The sequence below is a fragment of the Podarcis erhardii genome, assembly GCF_964252035.2.
Source record: "Podarcis erhardii genome assembly, chromosome: 11".
Taxonomy (NCBI): domain Eukaryota; kingdom Metazoa; phylum Chordata; class Lepidosauria; order Squamata; family Lacertidae; genus Podarcis; species Podarcis erhardii.
This window is the reverse complement of record NC_138501.1, coordinates 36,753,040-36,777,836: the sequence shown is the minus strand read 5'-3', so window position 1 is coordinate 36,777,836 and position 24,797 is coordinate 36,753,040. Positions and strand designations below refer to the sequence as shown.

General features: G+C 41.8%; 1 protein-coding gene across 2 annotated transcripts in view; it reads left to right on the top strand.

Annotated features, from left to right (window-relative positions):
• The first annotated feature begins 13,922 nt into the window (after window positions 1-13,922).
• MAP3K1 (mitogen-activated protein kinase kinase kinase 1) overlaps window positions 13,923-24,797 on the top strand; it is a 63,419-nt gene continuing 52,544 nt past the window's right edge. Inside the window, exon 1 of one of the 2 annotated variants that reach the window (XM_081880694.1) lies at window positions 13,923-14,557. In XM_081880694.1, coding sequence (XP_081736820.1) covers window positions 13,995-14,557 — 563 coding nt within the window. In that variant the 5' untranslated portion in view covers window positions 13,923-13,994. The remainder of the gene's footprint in view (window positions 14,558-24,797) is intronic. The other variant, XM_081880693.1, reaches the window with a different exon arrangement.

The window sequence follows — 24,797 nt, the reverse complement described above, 5'->3', positions numbered from 1 at the left end:
AACATTTGAGTGCCAAGGCTTCCAAGGTACGACTGTATTGGTATTGTTTAATGTTCTTGAAAACTGATTGGGTCAATTAACATATTCCATTTTGTCTTAATGAAAGAAGCAATCTTGACTGTGCAACAATTGTGGACCTGAATACTTTTCCCATTCTACTATACATTCCTTAGGATGTAAGTACCATTTTTGCTGTCACTTTCTGATACTTAATCCTCCCTGGATTGACACATTTGTGTCCAAAATAGATTGTCTTTCCAAAGACCTTTGCCTTTAGTGATCATTACAAAATAGTTCCCACAAGACATCCACTGGCACTGACCTTGTTTGTGATGTCATTGAAATTTCCTCAGATTTTTCCTTTCATAATACCGCTATCCCAGAATACTTTTGGCCTGGCCAAGGCTTTAGGCATGCCCAGTAGGATTTTTGACAAGCTGACCACAAAGTGATTTTGAAAATCCCGTTTCAAAGCTGACATGGTGTGAGGAATGTGTTCTTGGCAACAAAATATGCAATGCTTGGGTACATGAATATGCCTTTATTAATTTGGAAACATTGGTCGAGAGCTGCTGAATGGGAAACACAGGGTGGAATTAAACATCATGAAATGATAACGTTCTGTCAGCATGCCAGATGGAACAATCCCCCTTCTCCCTCATGTGCTGTTCTGAGGGTTTTCCGCACCCCTTGAGATGATGGGCAGGGGCTGAATGAGGGGAAGAGAGAGGGTGGAAACCCCATGGTGCAAACAAAAGTCCTTGCACTGCATTTCCACTGACAGGACTCATCAGGTGAACCCTGTCCCCTTGCTCTAAGTACCTCTAGGTGTGGTGGAATTAGTTGTGCAATTCTTTGGATACTGATCTAAATATTGTTTCTGATACTAACTGTCCTAAATTGCTTGTCAACCAAGTTCAAATAGTAATGGAAGAGGATGTATTGACTGAAATTTTCATTGCTCTTTCAGAGTTAAGATTGGGTTGCTTCTTAGACCCAAACTACAGGCTATGTAGAGATTGCAGAGGGGCAGATTGTGGAAGGTTATATGCAGTCAAATGTAACTGTGCATAATTGTTAGTAAAAAAGGGGGCGTTAAGGACCACAGAACTGTATATTTCTAGAGAAGGCACGGCTAGATTACACCCATCACCTTCGGGGAGGTAGGAAATATTGTCTGTTCCCTATTCCCCTTTCTCTCCCTCTTCTTCTCTTCTTCCTTTTGAACCATGTAAGCTGAGCGGGCATCTGAGGCTGGAGTCCCAAATTCAAACCACATGTTTGAGACTAAATTCTGAATTTTGTCAGCAGGAATACCTTGCCTGTGTTGTTTCTGCTGTAGCATTGAATGATACATAAGTGAGACCTTTGATTACTGTAAGTAAAACATTTAAATTTACTCAAGGTTGTGGTCTATTTACTCTGAGAGGGATAGAAGCTGGGGAGCACAATTTTAAGTGCTTAATACTTGGATATTTAAAGGTCTAACAACCTATATTTCCCACACTGCAAATGCTGCATAGATCTGTGTTGAACTCTGCTGAGGGCTGTTTTGGCTAAAGAATCAGTAAAGCACCATGTTTGTTTGTTTGTTTGTTTGTTTGTTTGTTTGTTTGTTTGTTTGTTTAATACAGGCAGTAGCCATTTTTTCTTTGTAGTTCCCCACACATGTGGGACTTCGGGAATAATTGGTATTCACTAGTTATTTCTCAACAGAGATGAATGCTAATATGATGGCTAAAGATCATGCTGTTTTCCTCCAATTAAATGTTCCAGGAAGACATGGATTTGAAACTAAGGGAGAGCCATGTTAATCAATATATGTATATTTACGTTACACTTTGATAAAGAGTGCCCTGAGTTGCTGATTTTGCTATTTTGTGATGCAATATGGTTTCTATAATTTGGTGCTGGATGGTTGTGTGTTTGCACAACCTCTTCACATAGCAATAATTAACAGTTATGAGCTATAGTAGATGATTACTGCTGTATTTTAAATTACTGCCAATTATCTGTAGAAGGGGGGTGGGGAATCTGGAAAAATGCTTCCTGTGAGACTGCAGACCAATATAGAATACCTGTATAGAATGGTTTGCAGTGGTTCCAGTCCTACTTGGAAGGTCATCTCCAGAAATTGATGCTTGGGGAGTGCTCCTCAGATCCTTGGAGCCTTCAATGTGGGGTTCCTCAGGGTTCCATTTTATCCCCTATAGTTTTTAATTTATTATTATGCACCACTGTTTTGTCCAAGGCAATCAAAGTGTCTTATGTTAATATGTGAACATTACACATCCCCCCAGAGAGCTCAGAGCAACACAGAAAGGCTATTCATAGTTGTCAGGGAACTGCCATTGGAGCCAGAGGGAGAAGGAGGGCTTCAGAGGGATTACGGAGAGCGTCCCGGGAGGGAGAGAAGCAGCCCATCTTTTGGGGAAGGAATTCAGCGTAGCACCAGTGGAGAAGGGGGGCAGATGGGGGAATCGACAGGGTGGCTGCATGACTCCTCGCCGGAGACCAGCAGGGAGAGCACGGGTCCTCCACTGCCCACACCCTCCCTGCGCAGGAGGCTTCCGCACAGGGAGAGTAGGCGGAGACTAGGCATCAAAGAGCTTCTTTGCTGGAAGAAGTTCAAGAAACACCCACTGACGGATTCTGCCAGCGATTGAGGCAGCCACGGGTGAGTGGCTGTCCGGACAGAATAGGGTTCACCCAGGTAACTCAGCCAGGTGTGGCGACGACTTACGCATGAGCAACTGCTAGAACCATTACAATAGTATATATTCAGAACAACTCTTTTGGGTGGTGGTATCTCAGCCTAGTTTGTTGCCTCTAACCAGGAGCATCTGACACCTACCCTCGTCGGTGTTAGGCACTCATACTTTTTTTAACAGTAAGTTGTATCTAATCTTATTCATACGCAGAGCAGACCCATTGAAATTAATGGACAATACCAACTTAAGTCCATTGATTTTAGAACTTAGATATAACTCGGTATGTTGTAGTATTTTAGTTTTATCACTTGCTGCCCACTTTTACTACAGCTGCTTTATTTCTTAACTTTATCATTTTACTGCTGTATACACTGTTCTTTTAAGCTCTTATAGTTTTATGGTTTGTAATTGGTTATATGTGACTTTATGGCTGTTTTAGTTTGAAAGGAGGGATGTAATATTTAATTATGCCACAATAAGCCCTGGCAGGCAGGCAGGCTAGGATGAGAGAGAATGACTGGTTCCAGTTCATCCAGAAAGCTCAATGGCCAAGCTGGAATTTGAAGCCAGGTCTTTCCAAATTAAAACCAGTGCTCTAGCCACTTCATCACACTGAGTCCACATACACACTAACCAGTTTGTAGCACAAAAATGTAGTTTTCTCCCCTTAGTCTGGAATAATTAATGCTCATCATAAACATGCTGCTGTCAATCTAGATAGATTCTAAGTCCTGACACCCACCAGGACTGGTGTGATTACTCAATATTCATTTGAAAATCCTCCCCTTAATTAGGTTAGCCATGCTTTTTTCTCCCCTGCACATGCCCCAGGTGAATGAAGAAAGAAGTATTGATTGTGATCTTGGTATACACCTACCCACAGCATCATCAGGCAGATTTGGATACATCCCTCTGTGCCAGGACCACCTACATCTGTTTTCATTCACTTTCAGATGGACAGCCTACAGTATAACCTGCAGAATCAATCTGCAACGAGCTTTCATTTTCAGAATGAAATGAATTTCTTAATAAGTGTTTTCCGGGGACAAAAGAAATATGCAATAGATCTGGACAGCCTGTGGGCTATGTAGAAAAAAACCCAAGTACTCAAGTCTTGATTCTAGAATAATAAAATGCCATGTGTACACAGGCTGACATCCAAAATGCTAAAATGAAGGAAAGCTATCTTTAACTGAAGAGGATCAGGTAGAACACTTGTCCCATGGGAACAATGAGAAGAGTTGCTTTGTTCCGAAATGCCAAGTGCCAACATGCACTTGTGTGGCAAATTTCAGTCTCTACGGGCAAATATTTAAATCACTTTCCTGGACTCCGCATGAAGAGTTGAATGCAAGACATCAATGGAATTCAGACTTGCGACCTTCTAAATATTTAAGATGAATCTCTTTGGTAGAACCTTACGGTTTAACTTACAGACTGCTTTTGTTGTGTTTGCTCCAGAGAAGTAACCAAGATATGACTCTTGGAATGCTCCCCATATATACCAATGTTAAATAGATTGGTAAAGGGTTGGATTTGTCAAGACCAAAGCAAGCGCATAAGGTATGTAACAAGCACATTGTGGTGTGAATGTGTCACATTAGGAAACTAATTCATTCTCACGGGTTCGTGATCAGCTTTCATTGCTAAAGGTGAAGGCATCAATCCTTCTACTTAGATACACACATCAAGGTGTTGAATGTGACTAGTGGCCTGGGTGGACATGCACAGCCCACCTGCTTCAAATAGACACAATAAGCAAATTCAATGGGAACTGGATTTGCAAATTCCCATCTGGATATGCAACTGCATCCACCATCAGCTGCATATGTACTTTCTAGTTAGCAAGTTTGTTTCTGGGGTAGGGGGTCTCCCTTGCAAGCTTGGGACAGTACCAATTCGCAAATACATGCTCTTACTTAGGGTGGCCAGCTATTTATTTATGGTTAGCCAGAGGCAAGAAAGGAGCCGAAGCAGGCAGCTCTCCATGCTCTGTGGGGAGGTTTGGAAATAGGGGGGTGGGGTGTCACCTGACAGACCTCTCAGTTCCCTCCTTCAAGTCCAGCTCAGTGCTGCCTTGACCACTTGACCCTTTTCCTGGATCAAGCTCACCTGTGGTCTCATAGTCCTTGTCCCCCTTTGACTGGACTCACCAGGAAGTCTCCATGGGGTGAGTTTCCACTTGTCATTTTTGCTTGCCAAAGTGCACCCCCAAATGAAAAAATAGGGTGAATAATAATTTGTCCCTGCTCTAATTCTGCAGCATGTACAATCTAACTAAAGATTTGGAATATGAAAGAGAGCTCAATTGGTAAAGACAAAATCCAAACATGTAGACAGTTGAGCAAGCAATGAGCTGGCGTTGGAATAGCTTCACTATAAATGATGTCCATATTAAATAACCAAGAGCTGTTTAAATGGCGTCCTTATTTGGGGGAAAGGCAATGACAGCCTTGGCCTTGCAGCCAGTAAAGATTCTGGCTGTTGCCTCTAGCCTTTATCTGTTCAAAAAGCCTGCTGGTTCCATTTCCGTAATCTCTGCAGGTAGCTGTTTGAACTACTAATGCAATGGAGCAAGAGGGAACTGACATAGTCTTGGCGTGAAAACGGTGCATGATGGAGCAGGCACTAATGTTGCTGCTGGGTTTACTTATTCTCCTTGACAGTTTTGTGGGCCTTAGTACTTAGTACATATTCAATAGTTTTAGGAGAGAAATCATGCTGTCATTCTGGATAGCATTTATGAATAGAGGCGGCCCCAAGTTTGGGTCCAAAGCCAGGATTCCATTTGGGACAATCTGGCAGGTTTACCGGTATTTTCAAAGGATGAAGTGATTACCATAGTCAGGTAGCAAAGTGGAATCAGTGTCTGAAAAGGCTGCTAATTTTGCACAGCAAGGGGATAGGCTCTAGCGTCAAGGTAGATGCGTCAGGCAAAAGTTGGAGCAGAAAGCAAACAAGTACAGAAACAACCACCCCAAAATGAGAACTAGCCTGAGACTGAGATTTTATATAGGATTCTCAAGCCAATCAGAAGTTTAGGATGAAGAACAGTCAGAAAGTTAGGATGAAAGACATTCAACTTTCTTAGCATTCTACACATTTTTAGAGCTATAAATGTATTTACCGTATCTGTTTCATTTTCACCCTGCTGTTGTCCCAAATAACTCAAAACAGTTGGGTTTTTTTTAGCCTTACAACAATCATGCGGGACAGGTTAAGTGTAGAAATAGCATCAGTGAGTTTCATACAAAGACTTGTTTCTGCTTAGGGCCCAAAGGACTGCGATTCTAGCCCAATGAATGCCAGAATTCATCAAGCAGAGTTCTTAAGTGTGATAGTATGGAATTAGGATGCCAGATTTGATTGTGAGAGTTGTTGAGAATACTGAGTGGCACATTAAGTGCAGAATGTATGTAACCTAATGTATATTAATGTTCATACTGATTGGGAAAAGGTTTTTTTAAAAAAAAAACAATTTAACTTATTTATTTGATTTAGAACTGCAAATTATATTGTGGTAACCCTGACCTGGGATATTTGGTGAATGGCAGGGTAAGAAATCTAGTAAGTAAATAAAATAACATTTTACAAACAAGGTTAACTGATTTTACAAAACCCTGCCCGGGGAATGTTGCAGAACTGTCACTTGACTGGAAACAATATTAGAAGCTGTTTCATGTCCTGTGTGTGATATGCACTGAGGTCTGCTGCACTATGCAGCTGGTTTTTAGCCTACAACCATAGTGCGGCTCACCACTGAGACTTGGCCTAATTTCTATGTTTACTGCTGCTTGGGTGTCTGTGCTTTCCCTGCCTTGTTGTCCTGTGGATGCTGCAGCTGCTATTGGTGGTTGTTTGTTCACTGGGCTCTTCTTGCCAGTGTCAGCAGCAGGATCAAAAGGGAGCAGCTGGAGGAACAGAAAAGAGGAAGAACATTTTTTTCTGAGGACTGTTTTAGTCCTTCTTCCTTAAAGCGCTGTTGCTGGGATTGTAGCCTGTTATTATTTAGATTGCAAGCACTACAGAGATCTCACTGTAGGGGTGGTTCACAAGTGCATTTGCTTTTCTCAATGCCGTATCCCTTGATGCCTTGCAGGTGAAACATGTGAACTGCCTGCACTGAGAATTATTGTGCTTGAGGTGATATCAGGTAAAAAAAAAAGTTCTGCCTTTGGTATTTGGCTGTATGATGGTTGCTTCACCCATTCAGTATCATTTGGTGCTGCTGTCATTCTCTGATTAGTATACATATATGTAGGGCGTTGCCAAGGGATTGCAATAGTAGCAAAGAAGGGGAAGCATCCTGGAAGACAATCAAGCATCTCTCCACCCCTCCTCTCCCACTTCCCTAAGCATCCCCACATCCAGAGGCTAATAACATCTCTTGCTGATCCATATCTGCCATGTTGGTCAGCAAAAACTATACTTCAAGATCAGCCTTTGCAAACCTCGAAATATTGTTGAACTACAACTCCCACCAGCCCCTGCCAACTATTATGTAAACAATTGTATAAATTGGAAATACTGAAACAGTGACCATGATTAGTGCCATCTAGGCTGAGGACAAGCCATCATTTTTAAGAGAGTTGGAAAATGGTTTGAGTGAGGATTTACTTCCCTTTCCTCTTCTTAAAAACAATGCTAGTTTTTAGCTGGGCGTTACCACCAGGGCTTCCATTTGATGTGGCCATCTACTGCAGGACTCCTTCAGAATTTCCTGGGTAGATACAGTATGTCTCATCCTACTTCATAGTAAGACAGTAGGGCAGTAGGCTTTGTTGAAACTGATGGACTTAATACTAAGTAAATGTATGTTGTACTGTAATCTCAGTGTGCTCCTGAATATAACTTTCTCTCCACAACTGCCACTACATTCCAAATGTTGCATGACACCAAGCTTAGGGTGCCGGCGAGAGGCTTATGTTACCCAAACAGCCCTGGTTGTCGCCACTTGTAATTCAGAGGGAAGTTACACGCTGGAAACTGTTTAAAGTTTCATGTTACACCAAGGTACTATATTTGAAGTTTAAAACAACCAGCTGGAGATCAAGAAACCGAGAGCCCCTTGTGACTACATTGTTTAGGAATACACTAAGGGCATTGAGAATGAATGAATTCTCTGCACATTGTGGAATCAGTCCCAGAGTAACACAATGTTTAGGTCTGTAAAAGTTGTTTTTTGTGATGTGCAAGATGACATGGTGTTGGTGAAAGGCAAGCAGACCTCCAGAAACACCCAACAATTGGTGCAGCAAACTTGAATCTACAAGAATCCTGCCCCATATGTAAGAGGACCAAGGAGAGAGGACATCAGGGCACATTTTTTGGATGCCATGGTTTCTGACTGCTGAGGTAATACTGTAAGACCATATGAGTAACACTATGGGGCCCAGGAAGGAGGATTGCAGAGGTAGCTATCTACCAGGCTAGTAACTTCATCTGCTAGGATGGAAATGTGCTGTCTGAAGGTTTCCTTCCTGAATATCTATGGTTCATAAATGTTAATCACCCCACTTCCAGTTGGTGGAGTTCTGTGTTGCTCTTTCCAGTCTCTCTGCCTTTCAGTAAATGTGTGCTGAAAGCAAAGAGTAAGGTTACCATAACTTCCATTATGAAGCTTCGGTATGCTGATGATAATGTAGTGTGTGCACATTCAGAGGATGACCTCCAAACCATCCTACGTATCTATGCAGAAGCTTATGAAAAGCTTGGCCTTTCGCTCAACATCCATAAAACCAAAGTGCTACACCAACAGGCAGAAAACAACCCCTCTGCAACACCACAAACCCAACTCAATGGTGTAATGTTGGAAACTGTCAATCACTTTTCCTACCTGTGCAGTTATCTTTCCACAATGGCTGACAATTATGGAAACCCAGCACTGCCTAAGCTCTTTGAGTGCAGCCTTCTCCTGATTGCAGTGCAGAGTGTGTGAGGACCGGAACATTCACTGGGAAACCAAAATGCCTGTTTACAAAGCTACTGTACTACCAACCTTACTGTACACTTGTGAAACATGGACCACTTATAAATGCCATCCCCAGCTCCTTGAAAGATTCCATCAATGGTGTCTCAAAAAAATTCTACATCTCACTTGGTAAGACTGGCAAACTAATTTCAGTGTACTGGAAGAAGCAAATGATTTGTCAGTGTCGAAGCAATGATTCTTCAACATCAACTTCATTAGACTGGTCATGTTGTCAGATGCCTGATTATCATCTTCCAAAGTAACTACTCTATTCCAAACTTTAAAATGGAAAGAGTAATGCTGGTGGCAGTGGCGGAGCTTCATGCTCCGGCACCGGGGAGAGGAGAGCAGGCGGGGGCGGGGCTGTTGCCTGTGGGGGGGCGTGTCCTGGGGCGTGGTGCACTGCTTGCAGGGGCATGGCGTGTGTTCTGGGGGCAGGGCATGCTATCTGCAGGGGACAGCTGTGATGGCACCCTACCGGGATCGCACTGCCGGGGGTGGTGCACTCCCCCCGCACTCCTCTTCCTCTGCCAGTGGCTGGTGGTCAACAAAAAAGGTTTAAAGACTCTGTCAAAGCAAATCTAAAAAAAGTAGCGTAAACACCAACAATTGGAAAACACTGGCCTTCATGCGCTCCAATTGGAAAACAGCCTTTACCAAAGATGTCATGGGCTTTGAAGATGCTCAAACTCATGCTGAAAGGGAGAAACATGCTAAGAGGAAGGCATGTTTGGCAAACCTTCACCATGATCTCCCACCTGGAGACCTATGTCCCCACTGTGGAAGGACATGTGGATCCAGAATTGGCTTCCACAGTCACTTATGGACTCATTGTTAATACCGTGTTCATGGAAGACAATCTTACATGGCTACAAGTGATCATCAAAGAAGAAGAAGCTGGTATGTCTTTCCCAAACAGCACCTCAGTCTCAGCAGCCAGTCAGCTTTTGCAGTGGTAGAACCAGTTGAATAAAAGGTTTGGCAGAGATCTACTGGAGCACAATGGCAGGAACATTAAGAAGACAATTAACAGCATGGCCACCATCTTTTAGGGACCCTCCCCACAAGCTATTGGGGAAAGAATGGGAAGGCTTTGTTGATGCCATGGTGCCATACGGTATTTTTTAATATATATATATAATAGAACTGTAGCCTTTATGCCAAATCATTCCAAGGCAGATTTCCATAAGTTATAAAACTCTGTTAATCCTACCATCATTTACATCTGCTTAAAACTGCAAGCTAAATAGCAGGGCATGAAAAATGTATCTAACCCTTTCATTTTCATTCTATTTCATTTTGACAAAATGGTAATAATTACATTAAAATTCTGGAGCGAGATATCGTAAATTCTTAAATGTAGATTATCATGTTAAATCATGCAGAACCAGTGGTGATTTTTAAAGACACATTCCTTTAAAAATGGGAAAAGATTGAGGTAAGGCAGATAGTTATTTATTAGAGCTGAAGATGCTTAACTACGGGCTGGAATTTTAAGCACAAATGCTTGCAAGGGAAAGTTACTTTTATATTAATACAACTTAAGAAACACAGAGCTGTCATCAATCATGTGTCATTTTCCCTCCCTCTATAACATGCAGTAAAATTTACCCCATATATTGATATTGTTATCTTATGTGGTTCCTTGTCTCAGCTCCACATTAGCTGCTATTCTCAGGAATAGAGAAATGTATGGCACAATGACATCAAAGTAAGTTACTACATGCCATTATTGCAGAGACACACTCAGTTGGATATATTCCATTTTTGGCAGCAGCCCCTAAGTTTGTTGTGAACACCCCATTGATGCCTGCCAAGGGCCTTGCTTTTCTTAAAAAATGAGGTTTTTGTTATTGTTTAGTTGTGGTTGCCTTTGTGGGGGTCTGTATTTTATTTCTTTTGGTGTGTGTAGAGTTTTTATGGGGGGTTCTGAGCATCACCAGTTTTGCTTTGTGAGATGGGTCTCCCCCTATTGTGTGGGCAGGTGATCCCTCCCCCTACATGGCCTGATCTCCTTGGCAACGCCTCCCCAGGTGGGATTGGGCAACTGGCTGAGGTAGGCGGAGACCTCCAGGTATCCCACCTGGGGAAGGCGAAGCCAAGCCTGTGCTAATGGTGCCACATAGGGTCCAGGGGGCTGCACACGACCACACGAAGGGCATCCCCCATTTAATGTGGGGAGAGGTCATTATGATATTTACAATAGTGTATTAGGTTTGTGAAATGGGTATTTTGTGATACTCACAACAGTGTGTTAGGTTTCTAGATATGTCCCTGGCCCACAAAGGTTGAAGCCCCCATCATAAAGTAATGTTCTGTCCTTATTTCCATAAAAAATATGTTTTTCAAACAACAATTAACCAGTATTAACACAAGTAGATATAATAATGATATAAAGTATATACAATATAAAGTAGCTATATCGATTCAATGATTTTTTTTAAAGATAAAATCTGTTTCTTCTGTACAAAAAGATTTCCATTATTTTCCTGTAACAATCAGTTTTTAATTCCCCCCCCCCCCAGCTTCCATATGGTCAGCTAAATTCTTAAGCTTTAAAGTGTGCTTTATACTGCATGGAAGATAAATTACTTTAGAGTAATTTCTGATCAGAGTCAAAATCAATATTTTTCAAAGACACAGTAAATGGAAGTTATACATTTCAGCAAAGCTATTTTTCAAGTTTTTTTATATTTGAGGTTTTGGTGGAAGATACTCAGTTGAACATATTCCTCAAGATTCCAGTTTACACATTTTTTTATCTGCAAAATATTACACTTACTTTAGGAGCTGTCTAAAATAAGAAACCTACACATTTTTTAAAAGTTTGTTTTGACACATTGATTTGCAAATGGAACATGTAAATGACAGAGAAGCATTATGATGCTGGATTGCCCATGTTGTTGACAGTGAATGCTTCCAGGATGTCACTATTTTACCATGCAATTCAATCATATCCTGGCAAATTGTGGTTGCACACTTAAAGTGGATTTGGCACTATAATGCAAGAACCCATTTTTTTAACATATCAGTTTGGTTTTTTTTTTTTACAGTAAGAAAAGTGTCTGGGAAATGTACTGGAAAGTGTAAGATATTGCTTGATAGTGTCACATAACCTCCAGTAAACAAATCAGAATGAATGCTCATGGAATAGTTACCATTGTATAACCTCCCTACAAACCTAATGTAACAAATCAGCATGAATGCTTAGTGATCATGGGAGCAACTTTTTCACTTATTAAATATGTGAACGACTGCGGCAGGCAGATGGGTTGGTCCCTTGTTTTTCCAAACAGTAAGGCTAAGGACAAATGACACACACCTCATCACTGTTTCTCTGAGCAGATGGGAGAAAAGGGCAGAGGAGACTATCAAATGACATTCCAGAGAAACTAAGAATGGGATTGGCATGCGTAACACTCTAATGTTGCATTACATGATTGCTGAGTTGCAATGTCAGGATGCCACTCTGCCTATTCATGGGTTTGTGCAGGACTTGTCAATGACAGTGGGCTCAGCAAAGTTCAAGGATGCAAATCTAATAATTAAAAGGAGTGCGTGTCCTTTGATGTATGGTGGCTGAGAAATTACAAAATTGTTGGAAGATATTTAAGATTTTTACCCTTGGTAAAATCGAAGGGCCTCTCATGTCATTAGGAATAACCATGACTCATTTGTTTAGCATGTTTACTCAGAATTCAGTTCTATTTGAATGCAAGGAACTTACCCCCAAGTAAATGTACACAGGACTGCAACCTTGCAGTATAATCCTTTATGTTAGTCTAATGTAAGGTTACCAGACGTCCCCATTTCCCGGGGACAGTCCCTGGATTTACAAATTAATCCCCATACAAAATGCATTGAAGTTCAAAAGTGTCCCTGGATTCACTGAAAAAAATCTGGTAACCTTACTCTAAAGGCATGAATGGTCTCAAGCCCATGTTGTCAGATGCATGAAGTAAAACCTTAGTTGGCATTTATGTATATGATGAAGTGGGCTTGAGTCCACAAAAGCTTATGCCATGAAACATTTATTAGTCCTTAAGGTGCCACAAGACTCTTTGTTGTTTTTGCTGCAAAAGACCAACAAGGCTACCCCTCTGAAAAAAACTATACGTATCTGCTCAGTAAATTTGTGTTCATGTCAGTGGAGTTTACTCCCAAGTAAGGGTCTTACTCCTTTTCTGTCATGATGCTGCATATCTACCACCCAATAAGGTCAAGCTATATAGCTAGAGATCCAGAGCAAAAAAAGACCACTGCGAAACAAAAACTTTTTTAAAAAAAATAGCGGGAGGGGCGAGAGAGATACAAAATTGTCCAAACCTTGAATAAGTATTGTGAGAATGATTTTTATTTCATGAAACTTATACACCACTCGCTTGTCAAAACAAAACAAATAAACAAGCCTCAAGAGTGGTTAAGAAAGAGAAAAGCAAAACTACATGCTCTGAAGTTAGATGCATCTAACTGGGGTGGTACTTGACTTGACTTCCATAAAAGGAAAAGGGTGTGAGGCCCAATGCAACACAGAATAGAGTGGCAAGAGCCCGGAGGTGATGGAATGGGAGGTGCCGCTTCTCACGTGCAGGGGGGGAATTCCGCATTTGGAAATGGAAAGATTATTTCAAAAGAGACAGACAGACAAACAAACAAACAAACAAACAAACAAACAAGGTACCACCAGCCTGGATGTTGATATTTAAGAGATATGAGAGAGAGAGCTAATACTGCTCGTCGTTTGAGTGATACCAACATATATAATACACACACACACACTATACAATACTCTCTCTCTCTCTCTCTCTATATATATATATTAATGGGATTGCAGGAGTCAGCACCCTCTTCCCTAATGTTTTAAAGCAGGGCGGCTGACAGAGCCAGCCTGGCTGTGGGAAAAGGACGAGGAGGCGGAGGAGGAGCGCTTGCTTTTTGTTTTTTTCCGACACGGAGCTCCCACAGCCAAGCCAGTACCTGGCCGGCCTGAGGCGGCGTGGAGAGAGAGGGGCAGGCCCGGCCGCGAGGCGCGCCTCTCCGCTCCCTGCCGCCTACCTATCGCCTCCTTCCTCTCTCCGTTCTTCCCGCCCCCTCAACCTGGGCCCGCCCAGCCTGCGCTCCTCGCGGCGCTACGCAGCCTGCGCAGCCCGCGCCGCTTGCGTGCCAGCGGCCGCCGGGCCGGGCCATTCTCCCTCGCTCTCTCTCCTCTCCTCTCCCTCCCTCCCCGCCCGCGCGCGCCTCAGAGAGCCCGGTGCGACTGGCTGACGGGAGTGCGAGTGGTGTGTGGGATGTGATGCGAGCCGCCCGAGAAAATGGCGGCGGCAGCAGCAGGAGGAGGAGGGTCGGCGGCTGCTGCGGCGGCTGCCGCTGCTGTGGCGGCTGCGAGTCGCATCTCCTCCTCGGTCGGATTATCGTCGAGTAAGGAAGCCGCCGCCGCCGCCTCCGCTTCCCCTTCCTGCTCCGTCCCGGCCGCCCGGAGCCCGAAGTCTGTGAGGAGCGGCGGGGCTGGGAGCGCTGGAGGCGGCGGCGGCGCGCTCCTGACGAGAGACCCGGGCGGCGGCGGCATTCGGGAGCCTCGCTCGGACTGGAGGCGGAAGCAGCTGCGCAAAGTGCGGAGCGTGGAGCTGGACGGGCTGCCGGAGCCCGCCGAGTGCCCGGAGCTGCCCCTCTGCCTCTCGGGAGCCGCCGCCTCCTCCGCCGCTTCTTCCGCGCAGCCGCGCTCGACCCCCGGCAGCCCCGCGTCCTCCCCCAGCCGCGGCTTCCTCCTGGCCGGCTACCCCGACGCGCCGCTGCCGGACGCCGCGAGCCAAGCTGCGGGAGCGGGCGCCGCCGAGAAGACGACCGTGGAGCCGCCGCCCCCTCCGGGCGGAACAGGGTGAGTGGGGGGGGGCTGATTTCGGTCGGGAAAGGGCAGGGCGGTGACACTTGAGAACGGCGGGGTCTCCCCCGGGCATTGGGCTGGGCCTGTGGGGACCCCGCTCGGCGGGCAGGTGCTGCACGGGAAGGAGGCGGGCAATGCCCGGGCGCCTTTGCAAACGCTCGCGCTGAGCCGCCTTGCCTGCGGTAACTTAAAACTCGTGCAAGCTGCACGGTGAGCTTGGGCTTCGCCAGGAAAACTTGCCAGGGGTCGCTCTCGGCTGCACGGCCGGCGTGCAGCGCTGCTTCTTTCCCGGGGAAAGCATTGTTTTGGCACCGTGGCTTTTTCCGCCCTCGCTACCTCGGTTGCATTTCTTCGTAGGTACCCCCGCGCGCCTCCCCCCCCCCCCGGTTTTTCGCTCGAGATCGTTGGTGTTGCAAGTGCTGGGAATGTGTGGGCGCTGCGGGGCTGAAGGCTGCTTGATATTTGCCCAGCGACTGCAGAGAGGCTTTGAAGTTTGAATTTGTCCTGCTGCTGGTGTTGGTGGAAGAGGAGGAGGACCCAGGACCGGATGTATCAGCCATTCAGTTGCAATGCGGTTAAACCCGCTAATTCTGCAGGCAGTTCTTTTCGCTGTGGGCAGGAGCATCCGGAGTTGTGGGGGGAAGCTGCTTTAACGTGCGTTTCTATTTAAACAATATTTCGGCTTACTTGACATGCATATCATTTAGCAACCTGGTCGCAGTTTGCAATCCCCTGGAGTTGCCATTCTTGATATTTAAGAACCACGATAGCGTTTATCTCTCCCGCCCCCGGTGCCTTGCTCCACCTCATTGCAGCTTGAAAATGCGGAACTGTTTTTTTATGTGGGTCTTCTTAAGAGAGAAGAGAATGTATAGACATGCATGCCTTATTCCCTATTTGTGCTAAGAAACTTGCAGTGCGATGTCAGGTGGCTCACGTTGTAGGGGATTGTGTGCCATGTTTTGTTTCGAGCGTTGACCTTGCAAAATGTACCCTGTTCTTATTCAAGAGAGAGAAGCGCAGGTTACAACTGTGGCTATTAAAGTAAAAAGCACAAGATGGTTGGAGTGCCTTTTAATTCATAGCTGAAACCATTCAGATTTCCTGTTGCTGTTTTAAATCGTGTAGCCTTGCTGCTTTGAATTGGCACATTTGGTCTGTTTGCCCTCAGAAACTTTGTGCTGTGGGTTGGTGGTGCAGATCTTGCTATCAGTGCACACTGGAAAATAGCTTAATCTGAGAACAGCAGACCTGACTGCTCGTAAATGAGGACTTGCAGTCTGATCATAAATGCATTTCCTCTGAACCAAAACAGACTAATTTTAGTAGGACCAACTTTAGTAAGCTTGCTTAGGTTTGCAGCATTAGTGCTAGTATCAATGCTATTTTTAAAATTACTGTACAACTAAATGTAGACCTGTGTGACAGTAATAAATTGCTCCCTGGAGGCTTAACTGATGGTCAGGGACTGTTTTAGCTTTGATACTAACAACTATCCATTGTGGTTCTTAAAGTCTTGTTAATTAAACAGACACCAACATTCTAGTAAACACTAGCTCTAGTAATGGTCCACTGATTAATCAACAGTGGCAGACATACTCATATTGATTATATGCAACTTGCAAAAAAACAAAACCCAAACAGAGGAATTGGTTTGTAGTCAGTGAAAAACCTTCCCAGTGCACATAAGCTAGTTGAGGAAGCTTAGTGCTGAAACATGAATGAAATGTTTCTGGGAAATGAACATTTTGTATTGTGCTATTCTGTATCTTGCAATACAGCAATACATGGTTGTAACAGAGGAATAATGACAGGTAAAGCATTGGCAAAAATGTATCTTTCAAATAGGATTCTCAGGTTCTTTTTTCATTTATTTAAGCACTTGTTGCATTAGGCGAAATCATCAACGTTGAAATGTTGACTTACTGCTCCATATATGGGAGAATCTTACTGGATATCCTCGTTACACTTTCACACACACGTGAAATTCACTTAAATTTATAAATCCTTTAGTAGTTATAGAAGAGGTTCCAAGAGCATTTGTTGTAATGGTTTTCACAGGTTTGATAGGGTCCATTATATAGCAATATAATATTAATATTAAATACCAGGTGCTTCGTTGTGTTTCTACAGTGCAGTGAGATCGATACTTGTTAACTAGCCTATAGTATGCTTAACCTCATTCCTATATCTAGAAATTTTTTTAGCTGTAGCTTTTTTACTTATTAAACGCCTAATTTAATATTGCCTTTCTGGAAGAAGAGGCAATATCCTTGATTAGTTCATGTTGACGGATAAGACATAAAAATAACCATTAAGGAAACAGGCTTTTTAATTTTAAAAAGTGGGTGAAATCAAGTAGCTCAAGCATTTTATCTCTGAAAATACATTAATACAGTACAGCTTACCTTTGCACAGAGAAGCTGTAGGCTTCAATCCTGTAAGCAGTTTATCGTAATTCTACTGAAATGTCTCGTACAAAGGGGAAGTGTAGTACAAAGTACAATTCCTACGTGAACTTGTTAATACTTTATTGCTAATATTTTAAAGCAGGCTGTCTGAGATTCCTTTCAGCCCAATAAGCAGGCCGTGTGCTTCCTCCAAAGCCCTTGTACATTTCACATCTATGTAGTATTTTTTTCCCACAAAGAAAAAATGCTGCCAAAATATTGTACATTGCAACAATTCTGCAATGTGAAAACTATGGAATAGTTGCAAGTTATCCTGTTACAGTATTTTAGAATTTTTTGATAGTTTAGAACAAAACAAAATGAGAAATGGTGCCATCTAGATTTGCAAATATATATTGAATATGGCTGTGGGAGCTGAAGTAGCTCACCTTGCCTTAAGAAGCAGCTAAAATGGGAGAAATGTTTTTTGTTTTTGTTTTGCTGTTAGCAGCATCCATTATGCAAATATGTAATGTATAACTGGTAACTTCACTTTGTAGAGTCCATGAAACAGTAAGATGAAGTTTTTCAAATGTGTGGCCATTGCATAAACCCCACTTAATAGGACTGATTAATCCTTCCCAGTTGAGAGCACTTTCCATGGGAGAACTGGGAATTCAAAATATAGGTAGTTCATTTAGCCAAAATGAGAAATGCACTGCTGGGTGTGGTGCTACTGTTTTATCAACTGCAAGCTTTTGAAGTGAATCTGGAGAGCTCCAGTAAAATACTGTAATTTTATTTGAGTAGTTTGTGTGTGGTGTGTATGTGTTTTCATAATTTCTTTGTCATCATTTCTATCCTATAATGCCATGAGCATAAATACACTTTACCTGGGTTGTTCCATATAAAATCCAGAATTCCAAATTATTATTAGTCATTTATACAGAATAATTTCAGTTGTAGTCTGTCTACTAATTCACATCTGTAATCCAACTAAAATCTGTAATCCAGCTAATGCTTCTCTGTGCATCAATGTCCATTTTCTATATGTTTGTTTTGTAATTGCTGTGTATTTATTTATGCAGTATTAAATGTTCTACTAGTCCTATCAAAATTATCTGGAGAAGCAGCAGCTTATTAGCTTGTCTTATAAAGCTGTGTATGTGATTCAAAGTGGTTTGAGAGATCAGATCCTGGGTTACATCGTACCTTGTTAAACAAGGTACCTTCCAACTCTATGATTCTATGATTCTATTGTCAAGCCTTGTTCTGAGATTGATTTCTGAATTACTGATAAAAGGCTACATTTTGCTTATCTCTGGTGTCAGGTTTGTATCTCCCTATAAACACAAACATGCATCATTGACAAACTTGTTAAAGCTTTGGTTAGAGTGTAACATATTGGCAACATATGCTTTTAAGTATCCCTAGGAAGCCATTATGCAGCTTAACGTCTGGTGATAGTTGTACAGTAAATTACTGTATAGTTGTTTTCTATCATAGATTGTATTTTAGCTCATCTATTGTGAGCAGAAGGGATAAAAGTTGCACTAAGATGGATAAAGTACAAAATACATAACATCCTTCTGTATTATGGAACACCAGCTGCAAAATTAAGCTGTATTTATGCTGATTGCTGCAGGTACAGTCATACCTCGGAAGTTGAATGCCTTGAGAGTTAAACGTTTTGGTTCCTGAACACCACAAACCTGGGAGTGTTCCGGTTTGCGAACGTTCTTTGGAACCCGAATGACCGACACGGGTTCCATGGCTACCAATTGGCTGCAGGAACTTCTTGCAGCCAATTGGAAGCCATGCCTTGGTTTCTGAACATTTTGGAAGTCAAACAGACTTCCGGAATGGATTCTGTTCAATTTCTGAGGTACAACTGTATACAAATAGCAACAATACAAGAGTAGGTATACAATAGCAGGTATACAAATAGCAACAATACAAAGGTAGGAGTTCAGATTTGGCTTTGGAGGGTTGGGGGGGCCACCACCATTTTGGGGGTGTTCATGGGGTGAATAAGAAATGGAAGTGCAGTTGTGCCCACATAACAATGCATGTAGAGCATTGGTTACAGCCTGTTGTAATTAGTTTAAAACAAATAAATTTTAACTGTTCTGCCAGTTAGTTAGTATGAATGTTTGTTTGGAAATGATACCTGAAACCTGATGTAAATAAATTATTTAACCCCACACTTATTGGTACATCTGATCAATTGGAGGGGACTTTGTAGGCCATCTAGTGTAAGCCCTTGCTTGATGCAGGAAATTCAGAGCTAGAGCATCTCCAGATGGCTGTAACACCACTTATCCCTGATAATTTGCATGCAGCTTCCAGAACTGGATAAAGGACTGTTGATGAGGTCCGACTAGGACAGAATAAACTGAAGTTATTACTAGTAGTGGCTAGGAAGCTATGGTTCTATTAATGTAGCCCAAAATTACATTAGCCTTTTTTGCAATTGCTGATTCATGCTCAGCTTGTGATAAATTGCAACCCTGAGATAATTTTCATATGTACTGCTGCAAAGCCAGGTATCCCTCATTCTATAACTTTGCATTTGGTAACTTTTTGCCTGTATACAGAACATTGTGTTTGTACCTGTACTTCATTTTTTTATTCATTGTGGCCCAGATTGCCATTCTTTCAAAGTCTGAATCATCTGCTAATCACTGCATTTTTTGCTTCTGGCTCCTCACCTATTCTCTGGGATTTTTGAAAAATGATAGAAAGCAATTCTGAGTGTACAGTGATTTATGTTGCCTTGATTCAGATACTTTTCCTCTGCTTAGTTTCCTCTGCAGTTCATGGCTGTAGCGGCTGATGCATATACTACTGAATCAAAACTCTCTTGACCCTTTTGCATGTTTCAACCTTTCAAACAAATTGGCTGCTTGCTTTTTAAAAAATACTGCATGAAAACACTGCATGAATATTATTGTATATTCAATCATTGCTTTATTAATTAAAAACAGGAACTTCAGGGGAAATCATTCAGGGAGCATAGATTACATCATGGGGAAGACAGCCAATCAGGGTGGTGAACTGACAGTAATTGCTGCAGATGTGTGTAACATTTTTTCAGAACTTTAGGATGGAGAGGATAAATAGAATATATTTTAAGGGAACACAGTCAGGATACTTCCAGAGTAGCCTATTCTAAGAAAATGTTATGTGTCTGCTTGTCCTTCATATAACCCTGATACTTGACTCATAATCATTGTGATTATGAGACTGTTTCTACCTATGCAGAAACTTCCTTGGATAAGCAGTAATGGGGAGACTAACAATTTAATTATTTTGATGATATCAATCATACCAAATGATAATGCAGCTGAGGGTTGCTTCAAAAAGTGTACTTGTATTCCACACAATTATTTTCCAACATATAGTTTTTGGTGACAGCTGAAAGCCTTCCTCTTAGCTTCAGGCCTTTGGGTAATGAAGAATGAGTTACATAGCCATAGTTTTAGGAAAGAACAGATGACATGGTTTGTATATTGTCATGCTTGTTTTCAGGTTTTTGTTTGTCTTCATTGTATATTTTTATTGTTGTGACCCCCCCCTCCCAAATTACTTGCAAATGAAGGGCGGGATATAAATTACATAAATAAGTAAAATTGTTGGTACTTGTGTTTTTGAGCACAATTGCTTGGATACAATTCTGAGATGTGTAAACATTCCTTTGACATTGTCCCTTGTGTGGCTCTCAGGACAACTTTCCTAGCGGATTTGAATTTATATGCCCTATTGATTCAGTTAAGATTTACAACCAGTTGTGGTTGGGTTTTGTTTTGTTAATTCAAAATGTTAAAAAGGTGGATATCTTAACTTACATTTAAGGACAAATATGAAGATACCTCATGTGTTTTCTTCCAGCCCTGAGGAGACAATGGAGTCCTGGGTGTGTTTAGAATTTTATGACTTCTGTAGTGAGAGAGTTAGTATGGTGTAATGGTTAGTGTTGAACTAGGACCTGGGAGACTAGGGTTCAAATCCCCATTCAGCCAGGAGGTTCACCTGCTGATCCTGGGCCAGTAACTATCTTATCAGCCTAAACTACCTCATAGGGTTGTTGTGAGAATAAAAGGACAGGAGAGAACAATGTACAGTGTCTTGAGTTTCTTGGAGGGGAAGACACAATAAGTATGTAGTATATGAAATATATTAAAATAAATAATTATGGGCTTATCCAAGGTAACTGGTCAGAGACTTGATCCTCACTGGAGCAGAGAATGAATTCAGTTGGTTTCCCTTCAGGTAATAACATAAGGACAAAAGAAAAGCCCTGGTCGATCTGACTAAAGACCTAACTAATTTTGCTCACTATTCTCATGGTGGTCAACCAAATGTGTGGTCAGCTAAGACATAAATACAATGACTTTCACTTGAGCAAGTGGTATTCAGATGCTCCATGGACCAAGTCTGCTCTAGATATCAGAAGCATGAGAATAATTGTTGGACAACAAAAAATAATGGAAGGTTGTTGCTTTCATGCCCTGCTTCTGGGATTCCTGGAAGTGTTTGGCTGTTTATTGTTTAAAACAGGGTGCTAGATTAATTGGATCCTTGTTCTTATCCAGCTGGGCTGCTCTAATATTTTAAGTGTGTTGAACTATATGCCCATCTTGGTTTCATTTAAAAGCTTTTTTCCTGGATTATGCCTAGAAACTTTGAATTCGTTGCTTCATAGCCTCACGCCTAGATTACTATAATCATCTATCTATATTTGAAGCTATCCTTTACTTAAAGTGGGATTGAGTGACCCTCCAAACAATGTTCAAAATTAGCCAGACGCCAGGCACATTTTGCGACTAGCGCAGGTCCAATTGCAACCATGTGGCGATCTTGGGATGCCAGGTTGGTGACTGAGGAAAGCAAAATGTCACTTAGAGAAGGATCTGAAATATTTTCCTTGAAGCTTGAATTAGCTTTATCCTGGATTGTTTTATTTGATGTTTTAATGTGTTGTAGAACACTTTGAGATTTGTTCTTTGAAATATAAAGCAGCATAGAAATGGAATGAGTACTACTACTACTAATAATAATAATAATTGCATCGGTGTGCGTGGGGGGAACAGTGGCTAGACATTGCATTGTGGCAACTGCAGCCTAGGTTTAAGGTGCCATTTGGCAATTAGATTATATATCTGAGTTTCAGACGCTGCCTCCAAATGTCATTTGACTTCCAGCTCTCATCAGCCCCAGCCAGCATGGAAATGGTCAGGAATGATGGGAGTTATGGTCCATTCCACCAACATTTTTAGAACCATCGGTTCCCCATCCTTGGCTCTCGCTCAGTCAGTCTTGCAAATAAATGAATGCTTGACAGAGGTGGGAAGTGACACTTGCCTTGTATTCTGGAGGCAATCTATTTTTAACATGAGGCCACTATATTTTAAGGATTTTTAAGGAATTGTGGGATTTTGTCATCAAGAGCTCCTTGCGTCCACATATCACAAGGATTTGTTCTGAAAGCAGCAAGGCTATCTTCACGTACTTCCCGGTGGTTGATTATTATAGAATCAGTTCTTCTTGTGCATGCATGCTTTTTGTAGCATCCATGTGATGTCTTTTCCACCAGAATGCCAGCCTGTATTTCCTCCTCATTGAATTTGAGTCTACCCTTTCCATTGAAATACCAATAAATTAAAAATAATTCTGTTGCCAATATTCTGCTTGCAGTATCAAGCCCCCATGTGGAAGCATCCTTTCGTCCTATGTATTTCTCTCCTATACACCATCTTTTGCTTCAGAAGGAAATACAACACCAAGGAGGTTAAGAAGAAGGAGATCAAGAAGTTCCTTGCAAAGACAAAAATGCATCTGGGACATACTTTTTATTGTGCGGAAAGCTAGTTGTGCTACCACTTCTACCTTCTTGATTGGGTGCAAATTAGTAGTTGCATTTATTATTGAGGAGCAGCATATGCTGGAGAAAATTTGTGCTGAAATGTCACAGGGTAAAGCTGTTATCAATGGATGTTCCATTACGTTGAAATAACTAGTGTGAAGCAAAGGAAAAGTTAAATAAAGCCATTGTGAAATTAGGGAAATATTTATAGTGATTGGGGAAATGCTGTCTGTTAACATATATTTGGTTGAAAAAATTGTTGAAACATTCTAGCATTCTGTCTTTAGTGTGCAGCAAAAAGAGAACAAGTTATAAGAAGCACTGATTTGCAACTAGTCAGATCAGTGATTTAGACCACAACCATACAGGGTTGCACAGAAGTGTGCGTTCAGCCTATGGTCTGAAGCATGGACCAGAATATCAGGAGACCATCTCAATCATTTTATTTATATACTGCCTTTTCAAAGTTAAAGCTATGCTCAAAGTGGCTTGCAACATATAATATTATGTAACTACAAACATAACAAAAGTAGTCATAAACAATAAATCAAACATCGAAAAGTAAACAACAAAATTTCAACATAAATCATAAGATCCAAAATAGAGATACAGAAGTCAACAGCAACAACACACCCACCCAATGCCCAACAAAAAACCCCTAAACAATACCCCAGCATTGTTCAGCAGCCTCCGCTGTTGTAGCTGGAGTCAGTCAGCCAGCCAGCCAGGGTGTCACCCTCCCAGTCCAGGTGGGGAAAGGCCTAAAAGGCAGGAGGCCAGTCTTCTAGGACTCATAGCCAATATGCAGTCTTTAAATATCTGAGCTAGTTTGTAATTTGAAAATATTTTCTATGTTTTTAAGTATGTATTATGCTATGGAAGCTAATGCATTTTAAGCTCTCTCCCAAAATCCATATTGGTTTTATTTATTTATTTTTTTAAAAAAAGCCTGTGTTGTTTCATTTAGGAGGGAGTTCTGCAAAATTGGATCTACAATACTGAACTATGAAATGACATATGAGTATCTTTTATTCTTTTTTCTGAGTCTGGATGGATGCAATAGGAAAAACCATGTTTCCTTTTTCCTGGTACGAAAAGCGTATTCATATATATTAGGGCATATTATTTTTCTGAAACAGAATAATCAGTCTTATCCCACATGTCCAAGAACAGAGGGCCAATTTGTGAGTTATTTTTTTCCAGCATAGATAATAATGAATCAGTCTTCTAAGCATTTATGGAAATGGTTTCTTAGAACTGGATGCACACCTTTTACTTTTGTAAGCATGCAAATAAAATATGATGTGGTGTTCAACTTCTGTCTTGAATAAGATTCTGTATGTATAAAAGGTAATACTTGCTTGTGTGAACTGATTAAGACCATAGCATTAGTGCACATCTGAACAGATCATTGACTTCATGGTGGATGGCTTGCAAAGCTTTATGGATTGAATGGTGGAGCTGCTCAAACATAAGCCTGATAACTTACATGATTTTTGTGACTGCTAAGCATATTGGATGAAATAATATTTTAAAATCATAGTGAATATACAATCATCTACAAAATACCAAAAATTGTTTCTGTTTACCACTGCTTTTTCCTCATGGGGAGAGGAGTCTTCCATCTCATTCTCAGCTTTGGACAACTGCTTTTAAGTCCTTTGCCAATGGATGTGAAGGCAGGGAAATGTCTTGAAATGTCACATCTAAATAGGCTGCACATTGAGAAAAGAAAAAGGAAGAGGCTTAGATGAAGACAAAGTGTACTGCTTAATTTGTTTGTGTGATACATGCACACGCCTCCTTGCTTACCTTTCATACCCTGTGCCCAGGCATTGGTCCCGTCCCACCCCTTCCTTTCTACAATCTTCTATCTTAAATAGGAAGTGTTACCTTTAATATCATAAAGGTACAGTCAAGAAGAATAAAAATTGTACCCAGTTGCTTGTCAAGAAACAATTCTACCAACGTGTGCATC